Source organism: Oncorhynchus nerka, linkage group LG7 (genome assembly GCF_034236695.1).
Source record: "Oncorhynchus nerka isolate Pitt River linkage group LG7, Oner_Uvic_2.0, whole genome shotgun sequence".
In the NCBI taxonomy this organism is placed as follows: Eukaryota; Metazoa; Chordata; class Actinopteri; order Salmoniformes; family Salmonidae; genus Oncorhynchus; species Oncorhynchus nerka.
This window is the reverse complement of record NC_088402.1, coordinates 14,254,958-14,267,079: the sequence shown is the minus strand read 5'-3', so window position 1 is coordinate 14,267,079 and position 12,122 is coordinate 14,254,958. Positions and strand designations below refer to the sequence as shown.

Genomic DNA, 12,122 nt, shown 5'->3' with positions numbered 1-12,122 from the left:
AGATTGCCCCGGATGGTCAATCCTCTCCACCCTAACTTAATTTTAGACATAAACATCATCAATCAGTCGATTAGCAGAGGATGTCAGTAGCGATTTAATCTCAGTAAACAGTAATCAGCTGTGTCAAGTAATTCAGAAACAGTCGCTATAGTTTATTGAATATTAAGTGAATGGCATAAAATATGAAAAATATTTTTTTACCATTTAGGATACACATGGATTTGTCTAATTTATTATGTCCAATGGAAATGAAGTGAATCCAATAATAACCTATTCATTTTATTAATCTCATATTATTTTGGACGAAGTGAATATGATTTGATGTAGCCTACATAAACTTGAATATTTTATAAAGTAGGCTAGCATTGAATTACAGCATTACCTATCCTATCTACTGACTACCGATCCTACCGATCCTCGACTTCAGTGATGTCATCTATAAAATAGCCTCCAACAGTCTACTCAACAATCTGGATGCAGTCTATCACAGTGCCATCCGTTTTGTCACCAAAGCGCCATACACTACCCACCATTGCGACCTGTACGTTCTCGTTGGTTGGCCCTCGCTTCATACTCGTCGCCAAACCCACTGGCTACAGGTTATCTACAAGTCTCTGCTAGGTAAAGCCCCGCCTTATCTCAGCTCACTGGTCACCATAGCAGCACCCACTCGTAGCACGCGCTCCAGCAGGTATATCTCACTGGTCACCCCCAAAGCCAACACCTCCTTTGGTCGTCTTTCCTTCCAATTCTCTGCTGCCAATGACTGGAACAAATTGCAAAAATCTCTGAAGCTTGAGACTCATATGTCCCTCACTAGCTTTAAGCACCAGCTCACAGATCACTGCACCTGTACATAGCCCATCTGTAAACAGCCCATCTATCTACCTACCTCATCCCCATACAGTATTTATTTATTTATCTTGCTCCTTTGCACCCCAGTATCTCTACTTGCACATTCATCTTTTGCACATCTACTATTCCAGTGTTTAATTGCTATATTGTAATTACTTCACCACCTGCTCCTTTGCACCCCAGTATCTCTACTTGCACATTCATCTTCTGCGCATCTACCATTCCAGTGTTTAATTGCTATATTGTAATTACTTCACCACCATGGCCTATTTATTGCCTTAACTCCCTTATCTTACCTCATTTGAACTCACTGTATATAGACTTTTTGTTTTCTTTTGTTCTAATGTATTATTAACTACGTTTTGTTTATTCCATGTGTAACTCTGTGGTGTTGTATGTCTCGAATCGCTGTGCTTTATCTTGACCAGGTCGCAGTTGCAAATGAGAACTTGTTCTCTCAACTAGCCTACCTGGTTAAAAAAAGGTGAAATTAAAAAATAAAATTAAAAAATATTAAACCTATTGAGCCACACACCGTGCAAAATTGTTACTGGTAAATTATGATCATGATAAATTCGTATTATTAGTCATGTTTTATCCATTATTACCATCTTGTGAGGAATGAGAATAGGGTGAAAGTGATAATTTAACGAGATATTACTTGTGTTATCCACTACTCCCCTCTACTGGTGTACATTTTTTGTGCGCGTGTTCAGTAAATTTGCAGATATAAATCTGTAAAAATGCTCATAAGCATGTAGGCGGTTCCGAAACCGTACCCGCGAGTGAACTAATTCCCCGGTGGTGAAACGAAGTAACGTAGATGTACTTTGGGTGGTAAATAAACGAACGAGAACAGATCCAAAAATATATTCAATCTGTCGAATCTGCACTCGATATGTTCTTGAACAGCGCCCGGGTTGAAAGGTCATCGTTGCGAAAACATGGCGGCTTCAAGCAAGACAACGGTGGTGCTTAAGACGGTCAAGAACATTGTTGTTCAGTTTTGTCCGTTTGAATCCAATGTTCGTTCCACACGGTAAGAATACCTGTCACTTTTCTACCTAGGACACGTGAATATCTATTTTTCTAGTGAACATGTGCTTTATTCAGTCTATGAAAGAGAATTGACCATGTCATGATGTGAAACAACATTTGAGTCCTTCTGTACTGTAGGACAAATAATGCATCTCTTATTCCACACAGATGGACACAGACAATCACACTATCGTTGAATGTTATCTCATCTGTGCAACCAGTAATTCTTGCGCAAAAGTACTGCTTATTGTTGATATAGACATATTTATGAAGGTTATTCGTTTCTAGCTAGCTGTCTTAAATCTGTAACGTTACCTATCCTAAACCGTTCAGATTGTAAGATTGAGTTTGTCATTCATGTGCCCGCTTCACTGCCATTTCCGTCATAGGCTCATGTAAGAATATAACTGGCTGTGCCTAAACGTCATATTTGGCAAGCATCACCTCGCAATGTGTTTATTACTGTTTATTCCAGATTTACAAACTATCTACACAGTCTAGTAGCGTGGCCAATCAAAAACGCATATTTTGACCAATGGGGAAAGTATTATGTTAATTGTATTGATAACCCTCTAAAAAGTCTAAACCTCATGTCTCTATCATAATCTATTCAAAAGTTATTGGAGTTTTTACCCTTGTACAATGGGCAGAATTATCTCTGTGAAATGTAAACGGAGCACAGAGCATATAGCAAGCTTTTTATTTTCAAAGCCTTTTACACTTCATTCAGCTCGTGTCAAGCCAAATAAAATGTTTGTGACCCACAGAAACAACTTTGAAGACCATTACCACAAAATGTAAAATCCCCAATTTTTACGAGACACCTGCACTGCTATGTCAACAGAGCTCGGTGCTTTTTATCGGATTTATTAGGTTACGAAATCTGAGTTTTTGGAGGTAATGTTAATGATATGTTAGAGGACAACCCCACTGAACAATTCAGAACATGAATTATCATATTTATCTTGGTTAAATGTATTTGATAACACCAGGAAGTGACATTTCATCACCCATGCACATTTTCACCCACTCTAGGCAGAGGGGGCCTGTAACTACCCTATTCCATAGCCTGTGTAGCCACAAGGCTCATTCTATAAAATAGTCTATAAGCGTCACCGGAGTCACTGGAATAAGGGGTGGTTGGTATGTATTTGACAGTCACTGGAATAAGGGATGGCTGGTAGGTATTTGACAGATTGCTTGATTCTCTAAATGGGTGAAATGTATCTATAGATCTTATTCAGGTGAGGGGTCAACCCACACAGACGTGCATCCCCTGTTAATGTGACGTTCAATGTTGGTGTCCTTGCAGGGAGTTCCTGGTCCTGGTTGGGTCTGAGAAGGCCAGATCGACCAATATGAACTGTGAGGTGATGACAGAAGTGAAACACGACCAGTCTGAACCAGTGGTGGACATCACATTCAGTAAGTAGAATAAACCTGACTTTTACCTCACATTTACTTCATATAGGCCTATGGAGGTTATAGTCTGGGTATCAGTCTGTTTAGCATGACAAGGAGTGGATTGATGGCTAAATGACACAGGGTACTAGGAGTGGAATGATGGCTAAATGACACTGGGTACTAGGAGGGGAATGATGGCTAAATGACACTGGGTACAAGGAGTGGAATGATGGCTAAATGACACTGGGTACAAGGAGTGGAATAATGGCTAAATGACACTGGGTACTAGGAGGGGAATGATGGCTAAATGACACAGGGTACTAGGAGTGGAATGATGGCTAAATGACACTGGGTACTAGGAGTGGAATGATGGCTAAATGACACTGGTACAAGGAGGGGAATGATGGCTAAATGACACAGGGTACAAGGAGTGGAATGATGGCTAAATGACACAGGGTACTAGGAGGGGAATGATGGCTAAATGACACAGGGTACTAGGAGGGGAATGATGGCTAAATGACACTGGGTACTATGAGTGGAATGATGGCTAAATGACACTGGGTACTAGGAGGGGGATGATGGCTAAATGACACTGGGTACTAGGAGTGGAATGATGGCTAAATGACACAGGGTATTAGGAGGGGAATGATGGCTAAATGACACTGGGTACTAGGAGGGGAATGATGGCTAAATGACACTGGTACAAGGAGGGGAATGATGGCTAAATGACACTGGTAGAAGGAGTGGAATGATGGCTAAATGACACAGGGTACTAGGAGTGGAATGTTAGCAAAACAGGTTCTGGATTTCAGGCTAAATGTATCAAGGCAGTTGTCTCAAGTCCTGGTCCTGGAGATGTACAGTACCAGTCAGAAGTTTGGCCACACCTACTCACTCCAGGGTTTTTCTTTAGTTTGACTATTTTCTACATTGTAGAATAATAGTGAAGACATCACAACTATGAAATAACACATATGGAATCATGTAGTAACTGAAAAATGGTTAAACAAATGTTGGAAAATGATTACTACATGATTCCGTATGTGTTATTTCATAGTTCTGATGTCTTCACTATTATTCTACAATGTAGAAAATAGTACAATAAAGAAAAACCTTTGAATGAATAGGTGTGTCGAAACTGTATATATATGTATATATGCAGGCTTTTGTGCCAGCCCAGCATTAAGTCACCTGATTCTAGATGTTGGCCTGGATTAAATAGCCTGCTCTGCACACCCTGGAACACTCTAGTCTCAGGGTTGGTGACCATTGTAGTAAAAGCTTAATGAAATTTGATGCAATGACCAGGTATTTACACAATGAAATCATAATTATCCTACATAGTAGTAATCTAGCCTGTTGGGTTCTTTAGGGTCCTAGTCTTCACCATTTGGTACCAGGTAACAGTTCCCAATGTTTTGTGTTGCATACCTTTTATACTGCCTCAGCGAAACAACTTCTTTACCTGTGTTTTCCCCCTTCTCTACAGTGGATGGAGAAAGGCTAATGATGAAGGGAGCGAGACTGACCAGCAAGGAGATGCTGACTGCACTGCAGTCACGATGTGTGGCCAAGGACCCCCAGGCCAAAATTACAGCCAAGAAGTAGTCCCCTCCCTCAGTATTTTTCAATGTGTCTATGTATATTTGTGAATGTTTATGATAAAATACTTTATTGAAATGTTATTTGTTGTTTTTCAGTCAATTATAGAAATACACTGTAAATAAAGATATGTGGACATTCCTTCAAATGAGTGGATTTGGCTATTTCAGCCTCGCCCGTTGCTGACAGGTGTATAAAATGGAGCACACTGCCATGCAATCACCATAGACAAACATTGGCCCGTACTGAAGAGCTCAGTGACTTTCAACGTGGCACTGTCATCAGATGCCATCTTTCCAACAAGTCAGTATGTCAACTGTCTGCCCTGCTAGAGCTGCCCCGGTCAACTGTAAGTGCTGTTATTGTGGAGTGGAAATGTCTAGGAGCAACAACGGCTCAGCCGCAAAGTGGAAAGCCACACAAGCTTACCGAAGGGGGAAGAAATAGTCTGTCCTCGATTGCAACACTCCCTACTGAGTTACAAACAGCCTTTGGAAGCAACGTCAGCACAAGAACTGTTCGTCAGGAGCTTCATGAAATGGGTTTCCATGGCTGAGCAACCGCACACAAGCCTAGGATCACCGTGCGAAATGTCAAGTGTCGGCTGGACTGGTGTAAAGCGCTCCGCCATTGGACTGGAGCAGTCGAAACGCGTTCTCTGGAGTGATGAATCGTGCTTCACCAATGGACAAATCTGGGTTTGACGGATGACAGGAGAACGCTACATGCGCGAATGCATTGGGCAAACTGTCAAGTTTGGTGGATGAGGAATAATGGTCTTGGGCTGTTTTTCATGGTTCGGGCTAGGACCCTTTAGTTCCGGTGAAGGGAAATCTTAACGCTACAGCATACGATGACTTTCTAGACGATTCTGTGCTTCCAACTTTGTGGTGACAGTTTGGGGAAGGCCCTTTCCTGTTTCAGTATGACAATGCCCCTGTGTACAAAGCGAGATCCATACAAAAAAGGATTGTCAAGATTGGTGTGGAAGAACTTGACAGGCCCGCACAGAGCCCTGACCTCAACCCCATCGAACACCTTTGGGATTAATTGGAACGTAGACTACAAGCCAGGCCTAATCGCCCAACATCAGTGCCCGACCTCACTAATGCTCTTGTGAAAGGAAGCGAGTCACCACTCCAACATCTAGTGGAAAGCCTTCCCAGAAACGTAGAAGGTGTAATAGCAGCAAAGGGCAGACCAACTACATATTAATGCCCATGATTTCGCCATGAGATGTTTGACAAGCAGCTGTCCACATATGGCCTCTACTGAATGGTCCAGTTTAATTGGGAGTATGTTCACTTTTTGAAGTTATTTACTTTAGATAGCATGAAACTTATTTGATGGGAAAGCGTTTTTTTTGCCTACCAAGTTTGATCATTTTGTCCATTCAGATGTATGCTACTAGATTACATTATCTGGCTCTGAACTATTTGCAGAGTAATAGACACTCTTTCAGTATTTGAAAGGACATTGTGAAACCCATTGCCTCTTACATAGTAAGCTAAATGTAATTTGGCACAGCAGTAGATGTGGCACTCAAAAACCTTTCACCCATTCCAACCATTATTCCTACACTGGAAATTGCCGAACTACATACCGTGACGTCCGTGGCTGTGATTGGTCCGAATTAGCATGCGTGCGTCGCCTAGATCCCTTTAAAACCATGGATCGTTCTCATCAGAGAGAGTAGATTCGATTTTTGGAAAGATAGATCGCACTGTTGGGGATATTACAGATAACTGGAAAGATGGTTGACAAGTTTGTGGGGACCTGGAAAATGATTTCCAGCGATAACTTTGATGACTACATGAAAGCTTTGGGTATGGTATTTTTTCTAATCTTGAATACATTATTGATAAACGTATAATAGGAGTAAATATAATGATAACATAACATATTATAATACGATAAAGATGATCATTTGTATTTATATAAAAGTAATTATGCATGATAATGCTTTTGGTTGCACCCCACCACACGACCAATAGATCCCACTGTTTGTTCTCCGCTGTGCAGGTGTTGGCTTCGCGACTCGACAGGTGGGAAACCGCACCAAGCCCAGTCTCATCATCAACATGGACGACCAAGGAATGATCTGTGTGAAATCTCAGAGCACTTTCAAAACGGTTGAGATTAAATTCAAACTCAACGAGCCTTTCGAGGAAACAACCGCCGACGACAGAAAAACAATGGTTGGTTGGGATCAAAATCTATGTGTGAAAGTCCGTTGATTTGGGTGAACCTAGTCATTGGAAATAACTTAAATGTTTTCCTTTAATCTTCAGACCGTTTTTACTCTTGAAAATGGCAACCTTGTGCAAAAACAGAACTGGGACGGAAAAGAGACGATAATAGAGAGAGAGGTAACTGGTGATGGAAAGTTGATAGCGGTAAGGAATAGTTTATTTCTTATTTTAAAAAACGACTTTATAATAGCCTACATGGTCCTGTAGTCTTTTTTGTTGATTGTTTGTAGTGTTTGTTTATTTGTTAATAACCTCTGCATTTGACAGATTACTGTCAAATAATTTATGATATGAGAAAGTAATTTGACTAAACTTTGTATAACAATAAAGTTTAAATGTTGCCAATAAAACTGGTTGGGAAAGTTAAATCACACTTGAATTTATAATCTCAACCCTTTTACATGTAACACTTCATGCATTTTTGACTGAACAAGTGTTTTATCGCGCTCAAACCTACAACATATGCTGGAATGTGTATTCCTGGCTCCTAGCCTGCACCTGAAACATCTCAACTCTGACCTACCAAACTCTTTTTCCCTCTCCCCCTCTGTTCTCCTTTCACCTTCCTCCCTCCTCATCCTTTCAGAAATGCGTGATGGGGGATGTGGTTGCGGTGAGGACATACGTGAAGGAGGCGTGATGGGACTCGTGACCATTTTTCCTCGATGATTGGATAACGACAGGCTCAGTTCAATGAGCAGCAAATGAGCAGCAAAGCTGCACGTATTTGCTCATATTCTTTATTGTATTGCCAACGCATATTTATGCATTGTACTACTCTAATATGATACATTTGGTTATAAACATTGTTTTGATTTGAATTAAAACCTTAAAATTGCCTTCTTGTTCTCATTTGAAATGATTGCATGATGTCTTGGTTGGATTCTCCACGTGTTGGGACAGTAGGGACAATATTGACCGCTGAAGACTAATGTGTATATTTTCCTCTTTAACTCGAAACGTGTAAGAATAACAAGACATGAGACATGAATATATATTATTCATAGACTAACACAACATATGGGAGCTTTCAGCTATTAATGTAGTCACATTTCTCAGTACATAAAATGACAAACAATGATCTGTGACACACTTCTGTGTTTTGCTGCAACAATTGCGTTCTTTGATGATCGCAAACATGGATATTTGACAGCGCTCTTGGCTTTACCAATGCCTAGTGTTTAACAGAGTATACATTAATAATCTGATCAAGGTTAGGCCTATTTGCATTGCTTTTACAGTCAGACACAGACATATAGCAGAGCATTTAATCACCATGGCTACTGATGCCTTACGCGCTACCGTGCATTCGAAATGACACATTATTTAATACTAACAAATACGTAGGCCCAGGTCAACCGGATCCATAGCTTTAATTGATAGCCCAACTGACTAATGTACTCCTTTTAAACACTGTACAAGCCAAATTGATATGGAACAGAGTATGTGAGCGGAATTTGGAGCGGAGCATACCCAATTCGACTGGAGTGCGGAGCGAGATTCCCAAAGGCTGGAGTCTCCGCCTTCTCGCCCGTTCCAATTTCGCTCCAATAGCGCTCACTTCACGAGTTTAGGGCATACCCGGACCAGCATGCATTTATGGTCTACTTGTGTGCTGCTATAGCTCCTTGCTTTAGCTACTGTCATGGAGTTCGCTAAATATGTTCATAAAGAAACTGATCAAATACAGAAGTGCAAAATCAAGGTGAGCAAGAGAGGCAGTGCAACGATGTAATGTCCACAATTAAATACTCATTGTGGAATCTGAAAAAGCACATATCCCCAAGCATGATGGTATAGGCGACTTACTACGTGCACATACTAAAAGAAAGGAACAAATTGGGTAGATAATTAAGTGTAATTGTAGCAAAGTATTTATAAACTAAAGACAGATCTCTTAAATGTTTCTTTCATGTTGGTTATATTATCTATACAATAGGCCATAATTGATTTTGGCCCAATAGGCCTGGCATATTCCAACTTTCAAGGAGCTTTCCGTTTTGATTGGGTTATTTTGCCTAAAAACCATTAGGCCTAGCTATTGGCAAGAGTGGCCAAAATGGTGTTTAGCATCCCAGCGGCTCTGCAAGCGTGGCGAGGATATTCTCCGCTGCCGACCTGCTCTCCAGGCACGATCGCATGAGCCTGAAGCCCCAGATTCTGGCCAAACTCCTGTTTCTAAAAAATGTATTCAAAGGCACTGTAGATTGTGCCTAGTAAGGCATTTAATTTCATTTGTATTTACACAGCCTATAGGCGCAATTTATAGACTATAATGATTTAATACAACAAAATGTTGTTTAAATGCTGAGCGCTTAATGTCCCAGCCAGCCTAGTGTGTTGGACTCGCAAATGCTTCACAATGTATTTCTTTGTAGGCTATAGCCTTAAAATAATATAGCATAAATAATTCATTTTTGTTCCTTCTTAGACTCCCTGTCTGGCTCCTGACCTATATACAGTGTTTATATGATGTTTAATATGACATGTAGACTATTTGAAATAATGAGCGCTTCTTACATTAAACTGTTCGTGTTTATTCAAATACTTTTCATTCAAATCATATGGTTTGGTTTCAATACTTCAAAACCAAATGGTAGGTTCAATTAGTCACAAAAATAGATGGGTGTTGGTTAAATTGGGATTTTAAAGAATGAAGCGAATTTGGAGCGGCCGTTTCTTTTCCTGAGAGTTCTGAACTGTTCTTAGCGGAACGGTTGGAAAGGAGGTGGCGCACTGGGCAAGCCCGGCTTCATGAGCAATGAACGGGATTGTATACTGCTCAACTCCACTCACATACTCTGATATGGAATGGAGATTTTGGAGGATTACTGTACATCCATATATACATTTACTCTATGTTCAGATGTGTTTGCACAAAATCTAAGTAGTTTGAGTCATAACAGGACTGGCAGGAGTTGAAGACCTGTGATATTTTGAATAGCAACAGGGGTCATTGGGAACCTTTTCCATCTAAACCCCAAGTAAAAGTGGACAGTATCTGCTCCAATAACACATTTCTCCCTGACTTGGACAGAATAAGACAAATGAAAGCTAAGCACTTCAAAATGCTCTTCTGGAAGGCTGGCTAACCCCAGTGGTCAAGTAGCTAGCCCTTGGAGTCCCAGGAGCTCTTCGTGATCTATGCTTGTTGTTGGCAGAAGACCACCAGACATACCTCACTGGGATGTGAATGCTTTTAGACGGTCAGAGAGGACCAGTGTTAGAGGTCACACAGGATATGTATTTCTTTCCTTTTTTTGGTCTTGAACATTTCCCATTTTGAAGGCCACATAGTTGCGGCAGTGCGTAACTTAGGAAACGCAAAGCATTGTGGAACCTGTGGAGTCCCTCCCTTTGGCGGGTAGTCAAGCGGAGATTGTTCCAGTGCGCGACAGTTAGCCGACAGTCATGTTCCCTTGGCAGGAAACAGAGCAGATATACTGATTGGGGTTAATGGTGAAAACAGCTGAAACAGGTGGAACTGTGGGCCAACTCTCCACCGACATCCCATTTAGGCAGGACAATGCAAACAGGCCACTGCCTACGCTGTATAACGTTTGCACAGTGGGTGGGATGCCAAGTTCATCACAGTTGCAAATGTTGGTAGGATCATACCCTCTCTAGAAATGCTGGTAGGATCAAACTCCCACTAGAAATGCTGGTAGGATCAAACTCCCACTAGAAATGTTGGTAGGATCAAATTCCCACTAGAAATGTTGGTAGGATCAAACTCCCACTAGAAATGCTGGTAGGATCAAACTCCCATTAGAAATGCTGGTAGGATCAAACTCCCGCTAGAAATGTGGTAGGATCAAACTCCCACTAGAAATGTTGGTAGGATCAAACCCCCTCTAGAAATGTTGGTAGGATCATACCCCCTCTAGAAATGTTGGTAGGATCAAACTCCCACTAGAAATGTTGGTAGGATCATACCCCCTCTAGAAATGTTGGTAGGATCAAACTCCCACTAGAAATGTTGGTAGGATCATACCCCCTCTAGAAATGCTGGTAGGATAAAACTCTCACTGGAAATGTTGGTAGGATCATACCCCCTCTAGAAATGTTGGTAGGATCAAACTCCCACTGGAAATGTTGGTAGGATCATACCCCCTCTAGAAATGTTGGTAGGATCAAACTCCCACTAGAAATGTTGGTAGGATCATACCCCCTCTAGAAATGCTGGTAGGATAAAACTCCCACTGGAAATGTTGGTAGGATCATACCCCCTCTAGGAATGTTGGTAAGATCAAACCCCCTCTAGAAATGCTGGTAGGATAAAACTCCCACTAGAAATGTTGGTAGGATCATACCCCCTCTAGAAATGTTGGTAGGATCAAACCCCCTCTAGAAATGCTGGTGGGATCAAACTCCCACTATAAATGTTGGTAGGATCATACCCCCTGTAGAAATGTTGGTAGGATCAAACCCCCAATAGAAATGCTGGTAGGATCAAACTCCCACTAGAAATGTTGGTAGGATCAAACCCCCAAAAGAAATGTTGGTAGGATCAAACCCCCAATAGAAACGTGCAGTGAAGGTGTCTGGTACAGTGTAATAGAGCCAATTTGAAAATACAAATTGCTGTACACACTCCTGGAAGATTCCTGGCCACACAAAGTTTGAACAAAATATATGCCATTTGGGACGGATTCGTTGAAGTTTATCTATCTCTATTCCATTCTGGAACACAATATTTAGATATTCATACTGATGACAGTAGGTCACATGAGTACTGTTGGCCAGATGACTCAAGGCTCAGATGATTTCAACAGTAAGTTATTAGTGTGTGTGTGTGTGTGTGTGTCTATATGTGTGTGTGTGTGTGTGTGTGTGTGTGTGCACGTGTGTGTGTGCACGTGTGTGTGTGCACGTGTGTGTGTGCAAGGGTACAAGTTAATTTTGAGGCAAGAGAGAGAGAGAGAGAGAGAGAGAGAGAGAGAGAGAGAGCGAGAGAGAGAGAGAATGAGA

General features: G+C 41.3%; 2 protein-coding genes across 2 annotated transcripts; both read left to right on the top strand.

Annotated features, from left to right (window-relative positions):
* Positions 1–1,684: 1,684 nt before the first annotated feature.
* Positions 1,685–4,982, top strand: mrpl53 (mitochondrial ribosomal protein L53). The gene is made up of 3 exons (XM_029654075.2): positions 1,685–1,894; positions 3,206–3,318; positions 4,787–4,982. The coding sequence occupies exons 1-3, from the start codon at positions 1,800–1,802 to the stop codon at positions 4,903–4,905; spliced, it is 327 nt and encodes a 108-aa protein (XP_029509935.1). The 5' UTR covers positions 1,685–1,799; the 3' UTR covers positions 4,906–4,982.
* Positions 4,983–6,582: 1,600 nt separating this feature from the next.
* Positions 6,583–7,990, top strand: LOC115124647 (myelin P2 protein-like). Its single transcript, XM_029654076.2, has 4 exons — positions 6,583–6,725; positions 6,922–7,097; positions 7,191–7,295; positions 7,738–7,990. Exons 1-4 carry the CDS (start codon positions 6,653–6,655, stop codon positions 7,789–7,791), a joined length of 408 nt encoding a protein of 135 aa, XP_029509936.1. The 5' UTR covers positions 6,583–6,652; the 3' UTR covers positions 7,792–7,990.
* The last annotated feature ends 4,132 nt before the right edge of the window (positions 7,991–12,122 follow it).